Source organism: Aphelocoma coerulescens, chromosome 9 (assembly GCF_041296385.1).
Source record: "Aphelocoma coerulescens isolate FSJ_1873_10779 chromosome 9, UR_Acoe_1.0, whole genome shotgun sequence".
NCBI classification, from domain to species: domain Eukaryota; kingdom Metazoa; phylum Chordata; class Aves; order Passeriformes; family Corvidae; genus Aphelocoma; species Aphelocoma coerulescens.
In genome coordinates this window covers 25,816,498-25,843,338 of record NC_091023.1, presented here as the reverse complement: position 1 = coordinate 25,843,338, position 26,841 = coordinate 25,816,498, and the positions used below count along the sequence as shown (strand labels likewise).

General features: G+C 50.5%; 1 protein-coding gene across 4 annotated transcripts; it reads left to right on the top strand.

Moving 5' to 3' along the window:
- Positions 1–9: 9 nt before the first annotated feature.
- Positions 10–26,535, top strand: TIPARP (TCDD inducible poly(ADP-ribose) polymerase). Of its 4 annotated transcripts, none has more exons than XM_069023990.1 (7): positions 10–127; positions 921–998; positions 12,014–13,011; positions 21,996–22,164; positions 22,877–23,058; positions 25,380–25,655; positions 25,837–26,535. In XM_069023990.1, the coding sequence occupies exons 3-7, from the start codon at positions 12,077–12,079 to the stop codon at positions 26,282–26,284; spliced, it is 2,010 nt and encodes a 669-aa protein (XP_068880091.1). In that variant the 5' UTR covers positions 10–127; positions 921–998; positions 12,014–12,076; the 3' UTR covers positions 26,285–26,535. The 4 variants fall into 4 exon arrangements, with proteins under 4 accessions (XP_068880091.1, XP_068880090.1, XP_068880089.1 ...); XM_069023989.1 differs by having other exon boundaries at positions 854–998; XM_069023988.1 differs by lacking the exons at positions 10–127; positions 921–998 and adding an exon at positions 9,942–10,025.
- Positions 26,536–26,841: the final 306 nt, after the last annotated feature.

Sequence of the window (26,841 nt, the reverse complement as noted above, 5' to 3'; positions counted from 1 at the left end):
CCCAGCCCCAACCCGATCCCAGCCCAGCCCCGATCTCATCCCGGCCCCGATCTCATCCCGGCCCCGATCCCAGCCCCAGCCCGATCCCAGTCCCGATGTAGCCCCGCTGCCCGCGTGGCTGAGGCAGGTGAGTCCCCGGCGGGCGGGATCCCTCCGGGGTGTCACTGTTCGGCTGGGAAGGAGTGGAAATTTGCCGTGTTTTCTCTCGTGTTCTCCCACTCGCCAGCCCCCACAGAAGAGCGTTTCTGTCTTGTTTTAGGCTTTTAGAGCCATTCCTAATCTCCCCAGCTCCACCCCAGCTTGGGGAGCCGTGCAGCGTGCCCTGCTTTTCACTGTTTGCCGTGTTCCCTCTGCAGTTTGTGGTGCCGGCCCGCAGAGATTTCGGGGTTTAACATCAGTGTCCTGCACCAGTGGGGAGCGCTTGCCAGTGGGGTACAGGTGTTGTCCCAATGGCCTGGGCTGGCTGCAGCACTCCTTGTCCCCTGGACTGCCAGTTCTCTTCGTATCTTTAACATTTTGATGTAAACTTCGTTTAGCAAAGCATGTATTTCTCTAAAATTTAATCCGAGTCATTTCCCCCATTTATTTCCCTCCAGTTACTAGTGTTCTCTGCTTCCAGAAAACACATGAGGTGCATGCCATGAGGAAATGCTACGTGGAAATGAGAGTAAATTTAAATGAGGTTAAATAAGATCAAAATGAATTCATTATGATAGAGCTTTATACAACACTTAAGTGCAGTAGGACTCTGCTTTTTGAGCTCATAATACATTTCCAACAGAGCATATTTTCAGATGCAGAGTGTGTTGATGCAGTGTGCTAACAGGATCTATTGATGTCATGTTATCTGCAGGCAGCTATGGGAGTTACACTTCTGCTAGCCAGACCTCCCTGCAGGCTTGGAAATCTCTCTCCTGCAGGGATTCCCAGGCTGGATTTGCAGACACACCAGCCCGTCAGATGAAGCACAGGAGCTCTGAGGAGCAGCAGGAACACCTGTGAGTACCATGGAGGCCATACCTGTGCACAGAGGGCAGGTGTGCAGCTCCCCAGCTGCCACAGCCAGGGAACCAACCTTCTCCTCATCATGGAATCATGGAATGGGTTGGGCTGGAAGGGGCTTTAAAGCTCAGCTCATTCCAGCCTTGCTGTGGGCAGGGATGCTTTCCACTATCCCTGTCCAGCCTGGCCTTGGACGCTGCCAGGCGTGAACCTCTCCTGAAGTGGTTTCAGCAGTTCCTGGCTTCCACAGGTGGGAAATGCAGTTTGTCTCTTAGGTGGCATTCCCAAATGTGTGCTGAGGATGGCTCTTCAGCAAGAGTGGAGACCAGTCTTGGTTTCCTTGTAAAATGGGTTAAACCCACAATGTCCCTGCCCATGGCTGGGGGGTGGAACTGGATGGGCTTTAAGGTCCCTCCAAACCCAAACCACTTTGTGATTCTAGTAGGAAACATCAGTAATTAATCAATGCTGCCAGTCATGTGAATTTTTTTGTTAAAGAACATGCTTAGAGTTGTATAAAGTAGTTGGAAACTGTGGGGAAAAATTAAGATTATTTCAGGATTAAGATAAGTCATTATCTCTGTCCTTGCCCAGATTTCTTCCTTCCCCTCATCTGGGAAAATTTGTTTGTGTTGTGGTGGGATGTAATTAAGTCCTTTTTTTCGTGGTTTGGTTTACATGGGAAGGATGCTGTCATTTTGGAATGAAATCTGCCCAGTGACCATCTGTCTCCTCATTAGGATGAAACAGGACATTGATTTAGGCAGTGGAATGATGAAAGATTTTCATGAAAAACAAATGAGCACTTTGCTTTTTTTAAAGCTCCTGGCACTGGCAAACTGTGGCTTCAGGCAGAACTCTGTGTACAGTGAGAGCTTCATACCCTGAGTGTTTCATAGATGCTTCCCCAGAAATAAACTGGGCCAACACTTTATTTATTTGCCAATAAATAAAACAATTCCAGGTTTTGTTTAAGGGCCTAAATTTGTATCTTGGCTAAATCCTTACTCAGGAGCTGTTGAGAATGTGAGGCATCAGAAGCAGAGGAGCAATGGCTCCATGACCCAAAAGCAAAAGTTCTCCTGGTAACAGGAAAATGAATGCTGCTGTCTTTGTAACTTAGAAATTAGGTTTCTAGCCAAACTTCTTCTGAAGCACAGCAGCAGCGATAAATATTCTGAAAATACATGGATTATCTCTACTGCTCTCACTTTTTCTCTAAATTTATAAGGTGGACTAAGCTGAAAAATTTAAATGAGGGCAGCGACCTTTCCTGCCAGGGCTTGTTTTGTGTATTTTATTGTTGCCATTTACGTGTGGGTAGACTCAAGACACCTTTGTGTCAGGTTACTGCAATCTATCATGCAGGAAGGGATTAATGTGCTGAGTTTGGGATCAGCTGATGGGGAATTGTTTAAATACAAAGGAAAGCCTCCTTTGGATGAGCATGACACTCATGAACTGAGCAGCTTCTCCCTGTGTATGAGAACTGGGTGAGTGAGAAGCTTTCCAGTTCTCCTGTGTGCTGTGCTTTTCCTGAAACATTCTGTGGTGTCTGAGGTTTGAAACTGGAGCCATAATCTGGCTGTGTTATTTTCCAGACAAATCAGTCCCTTCATGTGGTTTAGAATCCCAGAGTGGTTTGTGTTGGAGGGGACCTTAAAGCTCATCTCGTTCCAAGCCCTGCCATGGGCAGGGACACTTTCCTCTGGAATGTAGCCCCCAAAAGAGGTGCCTGTCATTTCTGAAGGCTGGGAATTGCTGGATTTCTGTGGCACTTGCTGTTGGTGAAGGCAGCTCAGTGAGTAGCATATGTGACCCATTTTTGATGTCTTGAAATGGTCTCATCTGCTCCAGTTTCCTTCTTTAGCGTTTTCAAGGGTCTTGTGCCTCTGGACCACATGAATGAAATCATGTCTAGGAATAGATTCAGCCTTGCTCAGCATTTATTCTGGGAAGAGTTTGGAACTGACCACTTTTGAAAAGCAGTATCAGAGGCACTGTTTGGGAAATAACCACATCCCAAAGGCAGTCAAGCAGCCGTGTTCATGTGGGATACTGAGCTTGTGTCTCTTGAGCAGCAGCCCACCAGTGGCTCTGCCATGGTCCTCACACTGGGGCTTTGTGAGGTGATGTGCAGTGGGATGATCCCAGTCCAGTTCAGCACTGATCCCTGCCAGTGGGAGGGAGTCAGGCAGATGGGATTTCTGAGCCTGGCATGTGTCATCCTGGCACCCACCCACCGCTGCTGCTCCATCCCTCAGCAGTGTGGGAGGGGTTCAGGGTGCTTGGTGCCACTTCCCACCTGTGTCTTCTCTGGGGTTCCCTATTCCTGCAGCCTGGAGCTTGGCAAGCACCTGGACTTGAACCACAGGAAAATTTAACCTAGTGTGTAGTCAGAAGAGTTGACCATCCCTGTGCTGGTGGTTCCTAAAATGCTAATACCTAAAGTAAGAAGGATGAACTAAAACTGAAGTGCCATGTGAGGGATGTTTGGCTGTGGGAATAAAAGGGGGTGTAACTGACTACTCATCTCCTGGAACAGTTGGAGATTAATGCATCCACAGAAAACTTTGTGTTTTACAGCTGGCCAATCATGGCTCAACCTGAGCCTGCTTAGAGAAAATTCTACCAAATTTTTTTCCCAACTTAAAAAGCCACTGGAAATGTGAAAGACAAAAAGTCATGAACAGAATGAATGTAGCAAGGCAGTGTCCTGTACCCTTCTGGAATGCTGAATCCAGCAACACACAGATGGGTGAATCCCAGCAATAAAGCATTTCTAATGTGCTCCCACACAGAATTCTTGTGGAAAGAAATAATGTCCAAATGCAGATTCTCATTTGCAGAGCATCTCCTCCTCGCAGCACTTCAGGCTGTTTCCAAGAGCAGCTGCTGAGCAGAGCAGGCATGTGGCTGTTTTGCATCATCCTAGGGCTGGTTCCATTTAGGTGTTCTGCAGCCTGGGTCCACCCAGCTGCTCCCTGAGCTTCAGATTTTGGTTCTTCAGTTCCTGCATTTTACAGGAAAAATGTTTTGTTGAATTTAGCATTAGTTTTGTCCGTTCAGGTACTTTATTCTCTGTTTAAGGTGTGTACACTCCTGTTTCCCTCCTTGCTGAGTCATGGGAGCTTAGGAGGAATTCAAATTTTCGATTCCTCTCCCTCTTCTCTTGTAAGGATTGACCTTTTCCAGGGATGTCTACAGAGATCTTCAGTCACACCTTCAACTTCTCCAGGGTGCTGCAGCTCTCAGTGTTTTACTGGATAACTAAAGGTTTGCTCCAGGGAGCAGCTCTTAGCTGGTTTTCAGATGTAAAACAGGACAGTGCTGTTACCTTCCAGGCATCCTTTTTTTAATGTGTTGGAAATTTTGGTTAAAGGATGGACTTTATTTGCATGTAGATAGTGAACTACTGTTTGCTAAATAGAACTAGGTGTTAATTACATTATTTGAATGCAGATAGTGAACTGTGTGCTAGGTAGAACTAGCTGGTGATTTTAGAAAATATTTCTATTTTAGTTGGCCAACACTGCATTGTAAAGGAACATTCCTGTTTTGTTTAGTTTAAAAAGGAGTTGGCCTAAAGGAGAAGGACCAAAGCACTGCTGTCCACACATTACTGCTCACCTGGTGCCAGAATCCACCTGGGAAGTGTTCCAGAATCATCATTATCCTTGAAAAGTCTCAAAAGTTCAGTGGTGTTCTATGAATCAGTTTGTGTTAGTTAAGGATTGGTAAGTGTTGCTTTGGCCTTAACTAAATTTTCAGGGTTTACATGAATTTAAGAGACTTCCACGAGAGGGTGCAGCAGCTCAACAAAATCCCATCTAAACCAAAGGAGCCTGTCCCCACTGTGGGTATATTTGGACTCATTTAATGTATTAATTTGTGTATTTACATCAACTTCCAGATTGGATGGGTGCTTCAGCAAATCAGTTTAATGTCCCAGAGTGTCCCTCCAGTCTGGTACTTTCTGGTGTACAGTGTTACCTGGTCTCAGTCTGTACCTGATTCCCTGCAAATGCTCACTGCATGCATTTTAAAAATAAAACGTAGGGCTTTTAAAAAATATTATTGTTTTAGTTTGGAAGCATCATTAATTTTCCCCTCAGACTGGTCCAGCTGCAGAAGGAAACTCCACCTAGAAAACTGAGTTCTGGAGAGACTGCTGACCTGAGTGTGTCTCATAGAACTTGTTTCTGTTCCGTGCTAAATGATTTCTGGTTCCATAAGATAGGACTCCATAAGTGGGGAGCTCTCAGGAGTGACTGAGCTGCAGCTGGACGGTGCTGCTGTGCTGACATCCTGAAAGCACAGAGGTGCTGGCTGCTCACACAGGCCAAGGGTCAAGGTCCATTCCTCTGGCTGGGGCACTAAAATACCTCTGCAGAAATGATTAACTCCTAACAAAATTTCCAGGCAGAGAGCCCACCTTGGAATCATGTGTTCCCTGTCTGAATTCATCAGTCCTAAATCACTTCCTGAGATAAGATTATGTGATAGTGAAATAACCAGAAGTGTGGTGATACTCACGTATAATACATTATTGTTTTTTCCTGATAAATGCTGTTTTCACCAAACTTGAGGTATATTCAATAGAAGAAACAGCATGCTGTGCTTTCAAAACTTTTAATTACAGTACAAGATATTAAAAGAGGTAGAATTTGAGACCAAGGAAATGAATCTGGTTACTGCCAGCTGCAGATGTAAAAGTTGAGTCTGGATTTACAAGGTTCCATTGATGAATTGGAACCACTCGAGTTTTGAGACTTTTCTTTTGTGCAGTGTAAAAGAGAAAAATAGGTTTACTAAAAAATCCCCTCCACACAGTGAATATGTCAGGTAACCAGCAAGAAAATTTTTATTTTAAAGATTAGAGCCACCTTCTTCCATTTACCTGCTGTAGATTATCATTTATAAACAGATAAGGTGTGGAGATTAATAGAATTAAATTAATTAATAGAAGTTAATTAATAATTTAATGAATAGAAAATTTCATCTTGACATATTTGGACTGTGACATTTCTGCTTTCCTTGTCTTGAGGACCGAGCACAGCAGGTGGAGCCCAGTAGGTGTCAGTCCAGCCAAGGCTTCCTGAGTACAGGTGTGACTAAACCTCTGCTGCCCTCCTGCCTCTTCTTTCCCATTAGTGAAACCTGGCTGGCATCATTTCCCTGTCACAGAGACACAGCCAGCACATCAGAGATTCCCTTTTCCCTTCTGTTAACTTTTAATAAATGTCTGCATCGCTGACCTTTCCTTTCCCTGGGTGCTCACCTACTCTGGCTGGCTGCCAAAGGGTAGAGCTTGCAGTGGTATTTGCAGGGGATTAGCATTTGTCATCAAGCATTGGTATGGAAAAGCACAAATCCAGGCACTGGGAGCTGCCCTGAGGAGAAGAATTTGGGAGCTCAACATGACCAGACCTGGCTGGGTGTGCTGGGCTGACCCCCCAGAACCTCCCATGCCCTGGGCTGAGCCCCAGCGTGGGCAGCAGGGGAGGGGAATTCTGCTCCTCTGGCCCCTCAGGTGAGACCCCACCTGCAGAGCTGCCCCAGCCCTGGGACCCCGCACAGGAAGGACCCGGAGCTGCTGGAGAGAGGCCAGAGGAGGCCACAGAGATGCTGGAGGGCTGGAGCCCCTCTGCTTTGGAGGTGGGCTGGGAGAGCTGGGGGTGCTCACCTGGAGAGGAGAAGGCTCCAGGGAGAGCTCAGAGCCCCTGGCAGGTGAAGGGGCTCCAGGAGAGCTGGAGAGGGACTGGGGACAAGGCATGGAGGAACAGGACACAGGGAATGGCTTCCCAGTGCCAGAGGGCAGGGCTGGATGAGAGATTGGGAAGGAATTGTTCCCTGGGAGGGTGGGCAGGCCCTGGCACAGGGTGCCCAGAGCAGCTGTGGCTGCCCCTGGATCCCTGGCAGTGCCCAAGGCCAGGCTGGACATTGGGGCTGGGAGCAGCCTGGGACAGTGGAAGGTGTCCCTGCCCATGGCAGGGGTGGAATGAGGTGAGCTTTAAGGTACTTGCAACCCAAGCCATTCCATGATCTCTTTGTTAGTTGTCAGCATGTTGCTGTTTGTTGGCTTGTATAAAACACTAGAAAGGACAATGAACTTTCCTGTACTGGGATGTGTTTTAGGAAGTGAAGAATGTTCATTGTGCAAGAGTTGAGGTAGAAAAGGAGTTCTGTCACTAGAAAAAAATGAGTTGGAGCCTGAGAGCTTTGTTGTTTTATCACAAACATTTAAGTCAGATGTTTCCCCTCTTTCATCAGCAAATCCAAGTGTGCATACTGATTATCCTGTTATTTGCAAGTCAGAGTTGTAAATTGCTGCATTCAGCTGGGGCCGTTTACCATCTGAAAGAAATAATTAAAAGCTTTCTTTCTCTTGCTTAAGATTTAAACATGTATTTAAAGATGAGATCATGCTTTCATGGTGGTCAGATTTTCTTTCTATATTTGTGTGGGGTGGCCTCAGAAATGGGTGTACGAGGGTCTGGTGTGCTGTGTTTCCTTTAATTACATGTTTGTTTGGGGAAAGATGGTTATTCCAAGCCTCTGTCTTTGCCTGGTTCCATCCTCCCAGCCCCAGTGCAGCAGGAGCTGTGCCCACCCCAGTGTGCAGTTCAGCCATATGTGCCTCTTATTTATAGCTCATGCGTGAAGGGAGCTATTCCAAAGTGGTAATTTCTGTTCTGGTGGTGGCACATAAATACAAGTGTATGTGAGCAGCTCCTTCTCCCCGAACGAGGATGTGACACATCCCAGTCACCCTGCTCGGGAACGCTCGAGTCCAGACAGACTGGGAGGCTCTGTCTGATGCTTCAGACACTCAAGAGCTCAATTAATTTACAGATGATAATTTGTCTTCAGCTCCTGCAGATACAGATGCCACCTTTGCTCAGCCTCTCTTGAGTCATTCTCTCTCCAACTGCATTGGAGAGAGACTTATTTACAAGGACATGGAGTGACAGGACCAGGGGGAATGGCTTCAAACCGACAGAGCGCGGGTTTAGATTGGAGAAAATTCTTCCCTGTGAGGGTGGGGAGGCCCTGGCACAGAGAAGCTGTGGCTGCCCCATCCCTGGAAGTCCCCGGGCCAGGCTGGATGGGGCTTGGAGCAGCCTGGGACAGTGGGAGGTGTCCCTGCCCATGGCAGGGGTGGCACTGGATGGGCTTTAAGGGCCCTCCCAACCCAAACCAGTCTGAGATTCTGTGATTCTATGGAGCTCCATTTCTGTAATTTGTTGGGAAAATGGCATATCCTACTGCACTATAAATGCAGCTGTGCAGCATTTTCCAGCTGTGCTGTACAGCTTGTGCCACCTTAAAACAAGTTTCCTTCCAGCTGCCTGTATTTTCTGTATGTGTAATTTCATAAAGTCACTGAGCACAAGGAATGAAAGACTGGCTTTAAAAAGAAAACAAGAACACGAGTTGTGGAAGCCCAGAGTCGTTTGGGATGGAAGGACCTTAAAGCTCATCTTGATCCAGCCCCTGCCATGGGAAGGGACACCTTCCAAAGATCAGCTTGCTCTAAGCCCTGTCCAACCTGGCCTTGCACACTTCCAGGGATGGGGAGCTACAGCTTCTCTGGGCAAGTAATACAATAGGTGTTCCAGCAACATAAATGTTACATTCTGAAGTTATTGACTCCTTTTTAACTTATTTTATCTGACCATTATTAGTGCTGTGCATGCACTGGTTGTGGTTGGTGGCCGTGTGAACTGCTGGCCGTGCCCCGCTGGGGTTTTCTCCGGGAACAGGCAGTGATTCAGCAGGGAAGCATGCCAGGCCGGCACGGACAGCTGAACCGGCCCCGTGCTCCCTTACACGCACAGCCAGACGGTGACAGCACGGGCATGGCTTTGGGACAAAGGGAGGTTAACTGCTCTTAACCAATTCCAGCCCTAAAATGCTCTGTAAATAAACAATAGCTGCCTGTAGTGCGTTATCACAGGACGGGTTGGGGTGAGAAGGGACCTTTAAATTCCTCTCGTTCCACCACCCTGCCAGGGGCAGGGACACCTTCCACAGACCTGGTTGCTCCAAGCCCCCTCCAACCTGGCCTTGAGCACTTCCCGGGCTGGGGCAGCCACAGCCTCTTCGGGAAACCTGTTCCACTCCACGCTCGCTTTTCCGGAGTGTGTCAGCGGCAGGAGCACAGCCCCGATCCGGGCAGCGCCGTGCCAGGGGCTGCGTGTGGGTGCACCAAGTGAGTCAGGGTGACTTTGTTCCGGGATGGGCTCCGTGTTTGTCTCTTACTCATGAATTAGCGCAGCTGGAGCCGCTCGCACCGAGAGCTCGGCGGCGCGGGGAGGGTCAGGGTACCGTCCTTGCGTTCCGTGGGGACGGCGTGTTCCTTCGTGCTGCGTGACTGGAGCGCCCGGGCTGACACGGCTCATTCCCGGCGTGTTCCCGGCGTGTTCCCGGCCCGTCCCCGGCTCGCGTGCGAGCCCGACGCACGCAGTGCCGTGCTCGGGGACATCCCTCCCTGCCGGGCTGAAACGAAACGCTCGGTGCGTGATAAATGAAACGCGAAGGGGCCTCTCGTCCTATCGCTCTCGGGAACTCCTTCGGGCGGCGCTTTCGGTTCTCGCCGCTGACAGCGGTGCGGGGCGGGGTGCGGCGGCCCGGGGTGGGCACGGGGCGTGCTGCAGCCTGGCCGGCGCCGCGGGGGGACCGGCCGGGGGCGGGGGAACCGGCCCGGCCCGCCCGCGCTCCGCCCCGGCCGGCGCTGCCCTCGCAGCTCTCGCGGCAGCGATATTTAAGCGGGCGGCGGAGCGAGCGAGGAGGAGCGCAGCGAGTTGGGGCGGGATGTGCGGCCGGACGCCTCCCGTGGTGCGGACACGGCGGTGCTGACCCCGCACCGGCCGCGGTCAGCGTGTCCCGGCGCGGCTCCGGCACCGCCCCAGCGCCCGCCTTGTTCATTACATCTCCCCCCAGCAGAAAAGTGGTTTCGCTCTGGAGTTACCGAGGATTTGGGTCGGAACGCGGGAGCCGCGCCGAGGGAGCCCGCGCCGGTAGGTCCCAGCTGCGCTGGGCTGGGCTGGCTGCCCGGCAGCTCCGCCGTCCTCAGGTTCTGTCTCTGGGCTGGTGCTGTTATTGTTTATTGTTGAAACGTGTCTTAAGGCCAGCGGAGTGGCTTTCTTGAGCAGAGGAGGCGCGGCTCGCGTGCGATGGCGAGCGCGATGGCGAGCGCTCGGGGAGCGAAGCCCCCGGCGAGACATCGGCGGCTGCTGAAGCTCGGCGTGCGGGGAGCATCGCTGCGGGGATCGCTCCTGCCTGCTGCTCCCGGGGCCGGCCTGCTGGAATGCTGAGACGGGAATGCCGGCAAAGCCCCGTACTCGTCCTTCTTGCCGCTTTATTTTTAGAGTCGTTGGGGGATCCGGCTCTGCTCACTAAGGCAGTTCTGTAAAAATAGCAGCAAAACTTAAATGCTGATCAAGTGAGGAATATAAATATTGAAATAGCAGCAGAGGTATGGCTGAACAAGATCAGAAGTCACTTGCTCAGCACCTTGGCAATGCAGGGGTCCTTGAGATCTGGCCGATCCCCTTGCTCCTCGCCAGGGCGGTGAGACCTGGGCTGCATGAACGGGAACATATCATTCTCTTCGGAGTCGAGGATTTTTAAACCCTTGGAGTTACTTGAAGGTGCCTTTGGTGGTTTGGAGGAAGTGCCTGGTGTCTGTGGAAGAATAACAGATGCACCGATGACTTTGGGTTTAACTGCCAAACAGATATACCGGTTGCTTTAAATTTAATCTAAAAAATTGGATAATTTGAGAGGTACAACTTTTTTTTTTTCTTTTTCCTGGCAATCCTGACGTGCTGTTTCCCAGGGAAATGGGAAAGCCTTACAAATGAATGTTCCAAAATACGGAAGACTCAATGAGAAATTTTCCAGAGCAAATCATCAGTAGTAAGAGATTATTGCCAAATTTTCTCTGTTTTCTGGGATTTTGTTTTGAAGTGAGGAGTAACTTTGCTCGGAATGCATTTATCCAGGAAGTAATCCTTAATGTGCTGCACTCTGAGCATTGAGCCTGCATATGAGATTGAGGCAGGTTTAATTAAATGTAATCAAATATTACAGGATTCCTGATTAAAAGGCGTAGCACCTGCTTTTGGTGACGTACGAGACACACTGCTTATTTGTGCTTTAAAAAAATACACTTCTGCAGCTTGCAAATAATGTTTTTCTCAGTTCCTGAGTAACTACCACCCTTCTGTTTGCTTCCCTGCCCAGTTTTAATTCCTGTTGCCCAGCGTGGCGAGAGGCAGAGGAGCGCGGTGTGTCACCGCCGGGTGACCGGGTGCCACAGAGCGAGGGCCACGGGGGGTGCGGGCGGGGACGGGGCGGCGGCGGCAGGAATGGGCTGTGAATTGCTCAGAGCCACGCCACGGTGACATCCTGGCCCCCGCCGAAGCCCGTGTGAAGTTCGCCGCGGGTTTCCGCGCAGCCAGCGGCTCCCCGGCGGTGCTGCCTGTGGGAGTGGGAGGTGGCACGAGGGAGGACACATGCGAATGGAATGGGAATGTGTAGGTTTGCTCCTCTGGTGGGAGAGGAAATGGTGCAGGAATGTCTGAAATGTGGGGGGGGGACTTGTCTCATGCTCCTCAGGTCTGTGTGTGAGGGAGGCACAGAAATCAGCACTGTCATGTTCGCTTTTGTGGAGCAGAATGAATCCAAGTGCTCTTGTTTATTGAACATCCTGACAGGGAGGAGGCGTCGGACCACCCCCCTTTCCTGCCCACCCTCGGGGGACTGTGTGCGTGCCTGAGTGTCTCAGAGCCTGGATGTGCGGGGAGATGAGGAGTGTGGGTTTGGGATTAATTAGCCGGAGTTTAGCTGTTTTCAAGCTTTACGTGCCTGAGGGCTACCCGCAGTCACAGCGAAGGGAGGAGTTTGCTGTTGCTGGCTCGAAATCCTCTCCAGGGGTGATCTTGTTCGTGTTAACCATGAGCAATTAGAGAGATTAACTGTCTTGTTTTCTTTTCTGCCCTAGATTGATTCTTGGGAGGCTCTGGGACATTTGAAAGTGATTTGGAGAGAGCAAAGTCTGTGTCCGATGGACACCGAGCCCCAGCCAGCGTGTGTGGTGCCCCAGGCTCCCTGCCCAGGAATGAAGTGCTCTCCTTCAGAGGACTTTTCTCCTCAGGTGAGGCTGTCTGAAAAGATCCCACCCGTGAAGCCTTGCTTCAAGAAGAAGCAGCAAGTGCAGAAGAGACTGGACACACAAACTCTGCGGGCTTTGCGGCCGATCTTTACCAGCTTGCTGGGAGCTGGCACCTTGGGTAGGGTCTTTGTGCCCCGAGGCCAGCGTGGTGGCCATGGTGATTTATGTGAACCTGCTGTGAAAAAGACTCTGGACCTCGGTACCTCTTGCCCCCAGACAGAAAATAATGTGACTGTGCTGATGCCAGCAGCTCCAGATGTGCAGGGTCAATTGCCAGGAGCTCATCCTTCCCCCGGGCATCATGAGCAGGACGTCCAGTCAGGAGAGCAAAGTTTCTCCCCAGAAACGCCTGGAACTGCTGCTGATAATGGTAATGAATCATTCCAGGATCATCCTTTGCACCCAAGTGCTAGTGACGGTGCAGCTTGTCCTTTGTTCCCTGACAAGGTTCTGGAAAGTTACACATCTAGCTTACTCCAGGAGAACAGCTGTCCCATGCAATACAACTTGACCCCAAGCAATAAATTCAGTGCTGGGATATTTCAGGATAAAAGTGAAGAAGCTTCCCTTGACCTGGTGTTTGAGCTCTTGAACCAGCTGCAGTATCACACCCACCAGGAGGACGGGATTGAAATTTGTGTGGATTTTCTCCAGGGCACTTGTGTTTATGGCAGTGATTGTCCCAAGCATCACACAGTGTTACCCTATCACTGGCAGGTGAGGAGGACAGTAACTCAGAGGTGGCAAAGTGTGACCAACGATTCCCAGGAGCACCTGGAAAGGCTTTACTGCAACCCTGACAATGACAAGATCAAAGTCAAGTATCGGTAGGTAACTGAATTTACTCCTTTGCCGGGAAGGGTGCAGAAATTTAACAGGATGTGCCTCTTTTTTCCCTGATATTTGTGTCCAAGTGTGTTAGAAACCCTGGGATGATGTTTCATGATTTATATCCAACAAGTTTAACTCAACCAAAAATTCTTGTACACCTGTAAAACTGTTGTTTAGCATCTGGAATGTGCTCTTTGAGGACTTGGAGGGTGTGAAATAAGAAAACTTCAGCTCTGTAGGAATTCAGAGACTGTTGTGCAATGCTGTGCTTGTTCTTGGTGTTCCTAATTAGTCTTTTCTCTGCATTAGACAAAGTGGCAGCATGAAAGAGCCTTGGCAGCGCTGGGGACAGGAATGACAGAGCAGTTGCTCTCTGCCACTGTGAACACAGACTGGCTGTGCACTCCCAGCACAGTCTGTGCCATTCCACCCCAAGCAGCTAAACCAGAGGGGAGCTCTGGGGAGACCTTTGGAAATGTCGTATCACTGGGAGTAAATGGGGGTGTTTCAGCTAATTCCCTGTGAGCAACCTGAGCCACCCTGGCAGAAATGCTGATCATCTCCACTATTAAAGCAGCTACTGAAGTTATTGTTTTCTCTGTACAGAGCTGTATTTATTGACTCATTTTCTAAAATTAGCCAACAGCTGTTAACTTGATGTGGTTGTGTGACCGGTGCACCCCGAGAGCTAAAACTTCTTCAGCTTCTCCCCTGCAGGTTCCACTTTGAGGAGCAGTGGGGAGGAGTGATGTTTACAGGGTCCAGTCAGTGCAGGGTGCAGGCTGGTTTGGTTTCTTTTCTGGAGGAAGTGTGTGATGCACGTTGTGGCAGGGCAGATAAGAGAGGAGAAGTTTGCCAGGCTGGCACAGCTCCAGTTCTCAGCGACGCTTCTGTAGTGAAAACTTCACACTGCCTTTGCCACACTGCCCAAATCCTTCGGGGTTCTGCTCACTGCCTCTTCTTCCAGTTCCTGAAGGAGTTATATCCCTGCATTCTCAATATTTTATTTTCATTTATTAAGCTGAGGTTTCTCATTCGGCACCAGAGACCAAATCTAGTGCTTAAAGTCAGCATTAGTCTTTACTCTCACTTAATTTGATGCTGGATTAGACACTAAATTCAGCCTTTTTCATAGACTCAAACTGGTTTGGGATGGAAAAGACCTTAGAGATCACCCAGTGCCAGCCCCTGCCATGGCAGGGACACCTTCCACTGTCCCAGGTTGCTCCAAGCCCTGTCCAGCCCGGCTTTGGACACTTCCAGGGATCCAGGGGCAGCCACAGCTTCTCTGGGCACCCTGTGCCAGGGCCTTTTTAGTGATGGCAATATCAGAATATGGATACTCCACACTGAAAATGAAGTAGGATATGTAGTAGGGAGCAACCATATTTTATAGAATTGTCTTGAAGAAAAATGCCAGTCTTCAAAAAAATTGAAAAATCTTTTAAGTGCGTAGCAGATAAAATTTGCTGTATTTTACAACAAACTTCTATTTCCCAAGTATTTGAAATGATTTCTGAAAACAAAATAGCACAGCCAGAGCCAAGCCCATTAAATGATTTAACTTTGAGCTCTGTGCAAATGAGCAAATGGTTTTTCTTTTAGAAGTTGTGTCACCAAATCCATCACTGCACATGAGCTCTGTGTCCTAAAGGATGGACTTGGGAGTGTTACTGGTAAAGGACACAGTGCTTGGTCATGGCTTAGTCATCCCCAGCCTGGGAAGCTGCTATGCAGTGACATCGCCCTTGTGCTGGGTGTGCAGGTCCCAACCTGGTGGGGCTGCTGGGCCTGAGGAACACGGAGTTTCTGCCTGTCTGATCCAGCTGGGGACAGGGTTGGCAGGTGTGTGCCAGAGACAGAACGTTCCCTCGGTGTGAGGAAAGGCAGAGGAGCAGCGTGGGCTTGGGACAGCCTGGTGGGACACTGCCCTTGGGGTGAGGCACGGCCTGGGAGTGCAGACCTGACCTTGTTGGGCTGAGTGGGTTCTGCCAAACTGCAGATATACACTGGATATTGGGGAAAAATTCCTCCCTGGGAGGGTGGGCAGGCCCTGGCACAGGGTGCCCAGAGCAGCTGTGGCTGCCCCTGGATCCCTGGCAGTGCCCAAGGCCAGGCTGGACACTGGGGCTGGGAGCAACCTGGGACAGTGGAAGGTGTCCCTGCCCATGGCAAGGGTGGAATCAGCTGAGCTTTAAGATCCCTTCCAACCTTGGAAGAGCTTCACGTGTCGATAAGTGTCAGTGAGACCTTTGGAGTGAAGTTCTATTTAAGACCAGAGCTGCTGATTTCAAACTTTGAGTCTGATCCTCCTTAGAGCTCTGACTTGCCAAGGTTTTAAGCCAGGTTTTGAGGTGGGAGGTCAGTGTTCTACTGTGTATGATTGCCAGTTTTTTCTTATGCAACATCACGTTGTGTGACGAGAGCCTGGCAGGTGTGGGGAGCTCCAGCTGCCCGGTGGCCAGTGCAGGCAGCTGCCCGGTGGCCAGTGCAGGCTCTGCCCGGTGGCCAGTGCAGGCTCTGCCCGTGTCCCGCGTGTGCTGTGTCTCGGGGAGCCGGGCTGGCCGCGAGCTGCGAACGTGCCCCGCCAGCGCCGCGTCCCGTGGTTACGGCATTATTTGTTAAAGCCATTAATCTCCCGTGGTCAGACGAGCTTTGCAGGCCTGTCTGCTCCCTGGCAGCCGGCAGGAAACGCCTGCTCAGCACTTTGCGTGGCCAGCAGGGCTGCTGTTTATCCTGCTGCGTGTCCCACACGGTTTGGGCGGCGTGGCGAGTGGGATTGCAGCGTGCGGGCGGAATCCTGGCACCAGCGCTGCCCCCAGGGAGCTGGGCCCTTCCAGAAAGTGTTGGGCTATCAGCTCAATTAGGGAATGAGCTCTAAATTAGGGTGTTCTTCAAGGAGCTATTTATATAAACCTGCCTTCCTCTTAATTATTGGGATGAGTAATGATGGAGATAAGTTATTGAGATGAGTAATGTAAAATATACATTAAGCTGTTGCCTCTCACCTAAGGGAATGTGATCTCAGAGGAGTGGTAAACCTTGTTTAGTTACTTTTTAATGCAACTCCTTCAGCTACTTCTTGCAGTTTGGCCTCAAACTGAGTATTTATCATAAATTACTTATGTTTTTTGTATTCTTAAGTCTGCCAACTATGTAGAGCCACATACCAAGCTATCTGAAAAATGGGGGAACATCAACTTAAGCAGGTTAAAGTACTTAGAAGCACTCGGGTTTTCTTCCTAGATGTGAGGAGAGGCCCTGGAGAAGTTCCAGCTTGCAGCAGAGAGAGCAGTGCCAAGTGCTGCTTTCCAGCGGGAGATGCCCACGCTGGGATATTTTAAGATGCTCTTTGCTGAGGGGAAATACTTGGCTGAGGAGCTGAGCAGGTTTCCCCACACACACACACCTGTCCTGTCATGCACACATTGCTTTTCAAAACAAGCAACAGCATTAGAGATTACAGGAGGATTTGTTTAAAAAAACTCTGCGGTTCCTGACCCATCAGTTCCCCCCCGCTTTGGCTGAAAATTCCATTCTTTCTCTTGGCAAAAAGGTCTCCCAGCTCGCCTGACACAGCAGCTTCTTGCTGTTGCTTTGATTTCTTTCCTTTTTCTTTCTTTTTCCTGTAATTTCTGTAAATTTTATGAAATGGCTCCTTCGAGCTAGAAGAGAGGCCAGGGTGGAATGGCTCCAGTGAGGGAAAAGCAGGTGGGTCTGCAGTGGGACGTGTTCTGCCTGGGAGCTGTTCTCTCCATACGCACTCGGGGTTCCTGGGTGAAGTCCGAGTAAATAGCAACAGGATAAGAGGAAACTCAAGCTGTCCTGGGGAGGTTCAGGTTGGATATCAGGAGGAATTTCTCCATGGAAAGGGTGGTCAGGCACTGGAAGGGTCTGTCCAGGAGGTTTGGAGTCCCCATCCCTGGAGGTGTCCAAGGAACGACTGGACGTGGCACTCAGTGCTCTGGGCTGGGGACAGGGTAGGACTCGATGTTCTTGGAGGCCTTTTCCAACCGAAATGATTCCATGACTCTGTGACCACGGTGTGTTCCAGTGGAGTTATCAGTGGGCATGCGAAGGGGCTGGGAAGGAAGGGCATGGACACAGCGAAATGTACAGGAAACTGGTTTTCCTTCATTCCTCTGTGTGTGGGATGGCTGCGTCTCTGGTGCTGACAGAATGTGCTTGATGTGTTAAAATCATACAGAGCACAGTGGAGGCATTTCAGGCATGGAATCATGGAATCAGAGTGATTTGGCTTGGAAAAAGCCTTAAAGCCCATCCAGTGCCACCCCTGCCACGGGCAGGGACACCTTCCACTATCCCAGGTTGCTCCCAGCCCTGTCCAACCTGGCCTGGGACACTGCCAGGGATGGGGCAGCCACAGCCTCTCAGGACAGCAGCTGTTTGGGGAGTTCTGCAGGTCCCTGGCCCATTAAATAGTTAAATTTCAGAAGTTTTCTGTGTAATCCACACAGCTGCCACAGTGTGTGAGATAAGGCATGTGTTAGTGATAACACGGAGATGAGAAACCAGCTGAGAGTCCCTGTGCCTGAATTTGGGGGAGGTTCTTGGCTGTACCCTCTGAGAGGTTTGGAGCTGCTTTTCATTCCTTTCTAGGAGGAATGCAAGAGCCTCGAATGAAACTCCTGTGAAGTGATTCTGGCAGTGTTTCCCTTGTGCTGTGTGGGTTCCTTTTTGCTGCGCTTTGGAGCACCAAAAAAGCACCATTTCCGTATGAAATGAAACTAATTGGCTCCTAGCTGCACGAACGCAGGGAAGCCCTGAGTGCTGTGTGGAGCTGCCGAGGAACCAGCAATCACTGCCATCCCTCCTCTTGTTTCCTGTCAACAAACAGATTGCAGATTGGGGAACAGCTGTCACCTGGCTGCAGGTTGAGGTCAGGCTGTTCCCTGGCAGTCTGAAACAAAGGTCTGGGGTGGCTGCAGGGATTGCTCGCAGGAGCTGCTCCCAGGTAACGCAGCAGGCACAGTGCTGTGACAGGACTGCCCTGTCCGGGACCAAGGGCAAGCACAAAGAGGCTCTGACAATGATTTGCTCAGCAGGAGCAGTGATCGAGAAGTTCCTTCCTGCTGGGTACTCGGATTTGTTGAAATCAGGAGGGATTTGAGCTGAGTAGTAATTGAGAATCTCATTCTTGTAGTCATGTGTACACAGAAGTGCTGGGTTTTTTGGGGAAGCTGTTTGTGGAAGGTGTGACATGGAGCATTCATTTTTAGGAAAAGCCTGGAGTGCCAGGACAAGGGGGAATGAACTCCCACTGCCAGAGGGCAGGGATAGGTGGGATATTGGGAAGAAATTCCTGGCTGTGAGGGTGGGCAGGCCCTGGCACAGGGTGCCCAGAGCAGCTGTGGCTGCCCCTGGATCCCTGGCAGTGCCCAAGGCCAGGCTGGACATTGGGACAGTGGAAGGTGTCCCTTACCATGGCAAGGGTGGTACTGGATGGGCTTTAGGGTCTCTGCCTGTATCAGCTCTGCAGCCACTCAGAGCTGTGCTTGTGCTCCTCTAAAACATCAATAGTTTAGGTTGGAAAGGGCCCTTAAAGGTTATCCAGTCCCACGCCCTGCCAGGAGCATCTTCCACCGATTTAACAATGAAAGCAAACAAACAAACCTCTCCCAAACACATCCACATCCGGAGCAGCTCAGAGCCCTTTAACCCAGCAAGCCTGGACAGGGACACGTGTTTGTGCTCCCCTGCAAACGTGAGGCATAGCTGGGGTTTGAGTCGGGAAATAGGGTGGAATCCTTGGGAGAGGGGGATGTGTTCCACACCCTCATTGCTGTGGAGTTTTAGAACTTTCCAGTGCCTCACAGCCCAGGCCCCCCCAGCCCAGGACCTCGTGTTCAGGAGTGGGTTCTTGGGAAGAACAAACAACTTCTGGTACAGTCTCTTCTCCTCCAGCAGCCCTGCCCCAAGGGCTTCCTGATCCAGAGCTGGGGGGGAGAGAGCTGGGGGGCTTACTATTTTTATTTTTATTTTTATTTTCCCTGCCAGGCATTCATCTAAGCTGTGTGTATATAGGTACACATACACATATATATGGGCCAGTGTGTCAGCAATTGTTTCAGATTTACAAGCTGGCCCTCCTCACTGTGAAAATTTTCCAAGCACCCCAGTCACCAATTGTACAGGCAGGGAAAAACAGTCTTCCCAACTTCTAGAAAATAAACACGGGAAAAGCAGCAAAGCCACTGCTTTTGGATTCTTTTGTCCCCTAGGATGGAGCCTTTCAGCTGAGAGAGAAATCTGTCTGTAGCACCTCTGCCTTTCTGAGGTCTCACCTCCCACGTGGCCCACGGTCACCACAGAGAGAAGCAGCGTGACTTTATGAGGGGGCAGATTCAGTAAAATCTGGAACTAATTTGCTGCCCTGGCACCTGCTGTCCCTCTCTTGGGGTTGAAATGAGGACACACTGCTAAGATTGAGGCTCAGATGGGTTGTTTGTGCTCTTGCCCTGCTGCACAGGTTCCTGTGTGCCTTGCACACGCCATGCAGCCCAGTCCTGGTTATTGCTGTGCTTTCACTGCTGTGTTTGGAAGAGCTGTTGGTGAACATCCCTTGGGAGTGTTCCCTGGGCCTTTTCCTCCCACTGTGGCTTTCGATGGGAGCACGTTTGGCTCTGCTGTCTGAGCTCCGCTGTTGCTATTTCAGTACCTGTGCTTCAGAATTAAACTCTTGGCTGGGTGTCCAGCTCTGGCACAGGCTGCCTGCTGGAGTCCCCATCCCTGCAGGGATTGAACAGCCCTGGGGACGTGGGTCAGTGGTGGCCTTGGCAGTGCTGGGGCAATGGTTGGCCTCGATGGTCTGAGAGGGCTTTTCCGATTTAACCAAACCTGTGATTTCTCTGATCTTTTAAAGCCAATATCCTTTAAGAGACGTTTGGTTTCAGACAGGAGTTTAAACTCTCAGTCCCCCGCCCAAAGCTGGGCGCATCTCTGGGAGAGTCCTTCCCCTGCAGCTTCAAACAGGTGTACAAACAAGATGAAACCTTGCTGCTCTTGTGTGACCAGGAAGTGCAGGTGCCTGACTTGTCTCCTGCAGTAACTGAGCTCCGTGTGACTCTCCCAGCCCCGAGTGCAAAACCTTCTCGTGCCTGTTTGGCTCTTTGAAGCCCCTGAGGTCCCCGGGTTGTTGCTGGTGCAGAGAGGAACTGGCTTAGTCAGAGAGAGAACATGGCCAGTTTCAGCATGGCAGGGTGTCTGAGCGTGTGCTGAGTGTCACAGCTGTTCTGATGGGAACAGGGTTTCATTTCCTGCTCGGCCCCTGCTGCTCGCAGCGTTTCTGTTTTTTCTGAACCTGTTTGCGGTAACTCACGGCACGTCCCCGAACTCGGAGAGCAGTTTCAAACCACACGTATTTTCAGAGCACTTACAAAACAGATTTCTCTACTCATCTATTTGTACATAACATCTCGAGAGCGTTTGCCTCGCTGAAGGGAAAGAGCCCAGGGGATTCACGCATTAGGCTGAAGTTCTTCAGAAGGATGGAAGGAAGAGCCCAAATATCCTTATTTTGGCTGCACTCATCTGAAAAAGTTCATCAGTGTTATAACTCACCAGTCAATGAACCTTCTCAGTCCAGCGTCCTGGGAAGTTTATACCTTTGTGTTATTTCTTACATTTAGGGAGCAGAGAAAATGAACTTATTCGTGGGGTCATGTTCTGCTGTTGAGATCTCGTGGAGTTTTATTCTGAACTGTGCTGTTCTGCAGCACCAAATTTGGGCTGTGTGCCCTGTTCTTCCGAGAGTTCAACGTGCTCATTCTCTCTGTGCAAATAGTTCCACTGAACTGCTTTATTTTATAAATAGAGACCTTTATTTGGTGAGTTGGTGGGGAGAAATTCTTCAGAAATCTCTGTTCTCACCTCTCGCAGAGTCTCTGTGGGACCTTAACAAGAGCACGCAGTGCCAGGACAAGGGGAATGGCTTCAAACTGCTAGAGAGCAGGGATGGATGGGAGGTTGGGAAGGAATTGTTCCCTGGGAGGGTGGGCAGGCCCTGGCACAGGGTGCCCAGAGCAGCTGGGGCTGCCCCTGGATCCCTGGCAGTGCCCAAGGCCAGGCTAGACACTGGGGCTGGGAGCAGCCTGGGACAGTGGGAGGTGTCCCTGCCCATGGCAGGGGTGGCACTGGATGAGCTTTAGGGTCCCTCCCAACCCAAACCATTCTATGATTCTAGGACTTTGGAGAAGTAATTTTAGTCTGGCTGCGTATCCATCCTTCCCACAGGCAATTGGGAATAGTCATTCCTACCTCGGCAGTGGATGAGCTCAGGCTCTGTGGTGTTTGCAGGGGGGTTTGACAAACATTTCTGTGGGGAAGGGCAGCTGTGTTTGCAGCCCGGGTTTCACGCTGCTCGTGCAAGGGGCAGTGGGAGGAACCTGGGCCCCACCAAGGATTTGAATGCATTTCCTGCTTTCCAAACCTCTGACAAACTGCAGCCTTCAGAACCTGCTCCTGCCACACTGACTCTTCCAGGAATAACACCACCAGATATTATTTTACATCATGTTAGCTACAAAATTCTCCTTTACATGGAATCATCAAATGGTTGGACTTGGAAGGGACCTTAAAGCTCATCCAGTGCCACCCCTGCCATGGGCAGGGACACCTCCCACTGTCCCAGGCTGCTCCCAGCCCCAATGTCCAACCTGGCCTTGGGCACTGCCAGGGATCCAGGGGCAGCCACAGCTGCTCTGGGCACCCTGTGCCAGGGCCTGCCCACCCTCCCAGGGAAGTATTTCTCACTAATATCCAATCTAATCATGTTTTACACCTAATAATAAATTATTTGGGATAGTAAGATGGGATTTAAGGTCCCTCCCAGCCCAAACCATTCTGGGATTCTACACCTCAGACAAGTGCTGGGTTTGAGGTTTTGTCCCTCTGTGCTGAAAACCATGTGTTTAATGGGATACAAAAGGTGAGAATTGTCTGTTTTTCCCACTCTTCGCAGGGGCCAGGAGTTCTGGGTGGATCTGAACCTTATGAAATTATATGAAAGTGCAGAGTTCGACCAAATGCGGCGCCTGTCCACAGCCTCCTGCCCCAGCTCCAGCTCCAGCTGCTACACGGTGTGGAAGTACTTCTGCAGGGACCACTTTGGCTGGAGAGAGTACTCTGAGGTATGGCCCCCTTCCCTGCCCTGGAGCCCTGAACCCTCCTTACAGTGCACACTAAATACGTACATGTCCAGCCTGGTTCCTCTGCAGACACTCTGGGGGGTGGACTTACTCTGAGGATGAGGAGGGTCAGTGTTCAACTGAGAAAGCAATGAAGGGACAGCTCTGCTGGCCTGGGTTATGGTTCTGTGATCCTTGAATTAGCCCTGAAAGCACCGGGGGCATGAGGGCTGGCCAGGCTGTCACACTGGAGAGCAAAGCAGCTTGTGGCAATACCAAGGGAGCCCTTCTGGAGCCTGATCTGGTTTCGTGACAGTGGCACTGTTTCTGCAGCCTATAGGACACCACCTCCACTCACCTTGGCAGGTTTTCATTGATTTCCCTGTCCCCAAAGCTCTGCTGAGGCAGGACAGGCACTGCCAGAGCTGTGGGGTGCAGCCCTTGGGCTGGGCACAGCTGATGTTTGGAATGAAACCTCATCAGTGTAGGCAGTCCCAGAAATAATTCCTGAGTGTAAGAACTGGGGAGAGCTGGGCAGAAATACCACAAATGACAGGTTTAGGGTGTTTGAGCTGCGAGGAGAACCGCAGGGCCTGGCTTTGTGCAGCGTAGAACAGGAATGTGAACTTTGGAGCGTGTGGTTTCTCACGTGTGCATTTCCCTCCCCCGTTTCCCCCCGTTTCCCCCCCGTTTCCCTCCGTTTTCCCCGTTCCAGCCGGTGGTGAGGCTGATCGAGGAGGCGAGCTGCCGCGGGCTGCGCGAGGTGCGCTTCGTCACCTGGCACAACCAGTACATCCTCAACATCAAGGACGGCTTCCAGCAGAACTCCTGCTTCCGCAGGGAGATCAAGAGGAGGCCCCTGCTGCGCTCCTGCGTGCTGCTCATGCCCTTCCTGCAGTAGGTATCCCGGGAAATGGGCAATTCCCGCTGCTCCACACTGGGCTGGCCGGGGACTTGTGTTCCTGAGGCATGACGGGAAAGCCGCACTGCCGGTGGGAAATGGGAACGAGGATCCAAAATCTGGGTCATGCTGGCAACTCCTGCCACTTTCCTAAATATTACATACCTGAGGAACTCCTTACTGTTATTTAAATGTGTAATGTACCTTGGGGATGTTGGAACATCAGGTTTGCCGAATTCCTGTCCATTTTTCAGCATCCTGGGCTATGGAAGGTGTCCCTGCCTTGGCAGGGCATGGCACTGGATGAGGTTCGAGGTCCTGCCAGCCCACACCATCCTGTGGTGGTTTGATGGGTGCACTGGGTGTGCTCACAGAGCCCTCACCCCTCTGGTCCCGAGGGGAGGCTGGGTTTGGTCACAGCCTCAGCACACGTGGGCTGGGAGGTGTTTTTATGTAGGGTTTTACAGGCAGGAAACCCCAAGTTGTTAGAGAGAAACTGGAGGATGCCAGTAAAAACCAAGAGTGGACTTGCTGGTAGAGCAGTCCTGGTTCTCATCCTAATGAAAAGTGGGGATTTCAGGGGTCCTCCTCGTGTTTTGCTGCCTGGGATCCTTTTACCACAGTGATCTGCTAAAATGATGTAATTCCCAATTAATTCCCAGCTAATTTTGTTGGACCTTGAGGGCTCTGCACTCACGAGGGATTGACCAGAACTGTTTGTGCCAGCTACCAAAAACTCTGTTCTGCACCAAAGCTCATTCTGATTTTCTTTATCCAGAGCCCTTGTAAAGCTCACTTACACACACCAATTCTTGGCAAGAACAAGAGCATTTTAAATATTTATGGGATCTATCCTTAAGCAGTCAGTGTTGCCTCCACTTCCCACATGATGCTACCTGAGATTTGTTCTTTCCCTCACCTCCCACCTGCTTAAATCTGTTCTAAAATTGGAAAAGAATCCTTGAGTAGAAATGAAAAATGTTGACTTTTTAATGGCTTCCCCTGTAGAATAAATAATATAAATATTTTACACCAGTCAGAAGAACCAAACAAAGTACACCAAAGGATTGCAGGATTTTTACTGGATTTGATGTCTTCCTCATTAATCCATGATTTACTGGCAATCTCTGCTTAGTCTTCCAGTCCAGTGTGAGTGATGAGGCCCTGCAGGAATATTTTTTTACCCATTTGCCTATCAAAGAGGAAAAACAAATTAAAAACAAATGCACACTTTGGTATTTGATTGCTATTTTAATAATAATTCTTAGAACAAAATCCATTTTCTGGGTTTCTGCTCAACTGTTAATAAGCAGTGAGAAGAACTTTGAGTTAAGTCAGATCCATGCAAATGAAGGGAATCCTGGCCTTGGCCTCGAGCAGGAGGTAACAGCCACTGAGCACTCAGAGTGTTTCTGCCCTGAGAAGTGGGAGGTCTGTCACAGCTTTCCATGTGCTGATTTAAAAACAGACCTTTTTCCACCAGACTTCCCCTCTCCCAGCCGTTTTCCTTGGATTTGATTTGATTTCTGCCTATCTGTGGGGTTTGGAGAGCAGCTCCACCCTGGGCGCCTGGGCTCTGCTCTCCTGCTGCCTGCTCCAGGGCACAGGGGGGTTGGCAGCTTTTCCTAGGGAAATATTTTGGGAAAATACTTCTTGGTGGACTTTGGAGCTCGCTCCACGTGTTCTTGCAGCTGCAGGAGCTGTGCTGGTGTGAGTGCCCAGCAGGCACTGCACAGTCCCAGTGTTCCCCTTGGTGTAGGAGGGAGAATCCAGGGAGCAAGGATTTACTCAGCTGAGTAAGGGCTGCTCACTGAGGTGGGATCAGGGTAGCATAAGCCACAAAGGCCTCTTACCTCAGTGTAGCAGCTTCCAGAGCGTGAGGATTCTGCAGAGCTGCAGGTGGGTGAGAGCAGAGTCCTGCTGGTCTCCTCCACTGCCTTTTCCAAGGGTTTTTTCTGGCATCCATGGGGCTTCCTGGCCACAGCTCCCTCCCTCAGCCCTGCCTGTTCTCCAGGCAGCATTCCTAGAGGAGGGGCAGGAGAAGAACCAGCTGCAAATGCAAATCCACATCTGGCCGTGGAAATGGCAGTAAGAGTCTTCCTGGGTTGGGGAAGGGGAGGGGCCTTAACTCCCATCCAGTGCTGCCACTTGCCAGGGCCAGGGACACCTTCCATAGCCCAGGCTGCTCCAAGCCCTGTCCAACATGGCCTTGGACACTTCCATGGTAATCAGAGGCTTTTCAGCCACGGTGGGGATGAACTGGAGGTGACTGGAGGCTGCTGTGGGTGTCTGAGCAGAACCTTTGTCTGTCCCCCAGGACCCTGGGCGGCAGCTCCGCGGTGCCCTCCCTGTGCTCCGACCCCGCCTCTGCACAGGACTTGTCCCCAGCTGCTGTCACCTCTCCCAGCTTCTACCCCGAGACCTGGATTGGCATGGATCCAGCTCAGGACTTCATCCAAGTGCCTGTTCTGAAGGAAGACAAAAGCTATAGAACCATTTATAACCTGTTCCACAAGACTGTGCCAGAGACCAAATACAAGATTTTGAAAATCCTGCGAGTGCAGAACCAGTTCCTCTGGGAGAAGTATAAAAGGTAAGAGAATGCAATTCCAGTTCTTTTATAATGGATATTCCTAGAGGGGAAATTTTATAAGAGAGATTTGTATCTCCTCTCACAGTCCTGCTCTTCCAGAGGGTGACACCATAATGAAAACAGCTTTTCCCCGGCTGACCTGCAGCGAATACTCACCTTCACTTCCCACTTTCTGTTCCAGGAAAAAGGAATACATGTCCAAGAAGATGTCTGGGCTGGACAGGATCATGAACGAGCGGCACCTGTTCCATGGCACATCCCAGGACGTGGTGGACGGGATCTGCAAGCACAACTTTGACCCGCGGGTGTGCGGCAAGCACGCCACCATGTTCGGCCAGGGCAGCTACTTCGCCAGGAAGGCCAGCTACTCCCACAACTTCTCCAAACGCTCCCCCAGGGGCGTCCACTTCATGTTCCTGGCCAAGGTGCTCACGGGCAGGTACACGGTGGGCAACCACACCATGAGGAGGCCGCCGCCCGTGGAGCCCGGCAGCATCACCAGCGACCTCTACGACTCCTGCGTGGACAATTACTTCGAGCCCCAGATCTTTGTTATCTTCAATGATGACCAGAGCTACCCCTATTTCATCATCCAGTATGAAGAAGTCAGCAGCACTGTCTCCATCTGACAGCCTGTGCTGCTCCTTTGCAAACTCTCACCTGGCAGCCGTTCGTGGGGGGGAAATAAAATCTGGACACTTCCTAACTGCTGGAATGACTCGGAAGGAAGGAAATCTGAAGTGACCAACTGTGCACTTGCTGGTTGATTCCCTATGTGGAAATTGTACATATTTTTCCATTGTTTATAGTTGAAAATCTGTGCCTTTTGTTATAAAACACTGTTTATTTATGTTAGTAAATATTCGTGTTTCAGAATGTGTCTGTGGGTATCATTTCAGTGGCGTTCTGTGCCTGTCACACCCTGATCTCAGAATTTCACCATGGCCATTTCTAGGGAATCAGAACCACATTTCATCCCAAGGATATTAAATTAGACATACTCCCAACCACTACTTTTTATTATCATATTTCAGAGAGACTGGGAGAGAGATCACAGAACTACCCCCTGCTCATACTTTGCATTATTAAACAGGAGAACACAAATAGATTGTTTTCGAAAATTCGGAAGAGATTAGCATGGTCACTGGGGAGGGTTTAAAGCCTGGGACGGCTTCCCAGCAGCTGC

Excerpts from the sequence above, each read along its gene's own strand:
- TIPARP (XM_069023990.1), top strand. The coding sequence starts at position 12,077 with ATGGACACCGAGCCCCAGCCAGCGTGTGTGGTGCCCCAGGCTCCCTGC. Across the intron at positions 13,012-21,995 it reads AAGATCAAAGTCAAGTATCG|GGGCCAGGAGTTCTGGGTGG; the intron begins GTAGGTAACTGA and ends CACTCTTCGCAG. Across the intron at positions 22,165-22,876 it reads GCTGGAGAGAGTACTCTGAG|CCGGTGGTGAGGCTGATCGA; the intron begins GTATGGCCCCCT and ends TCCCCGTTCCAG.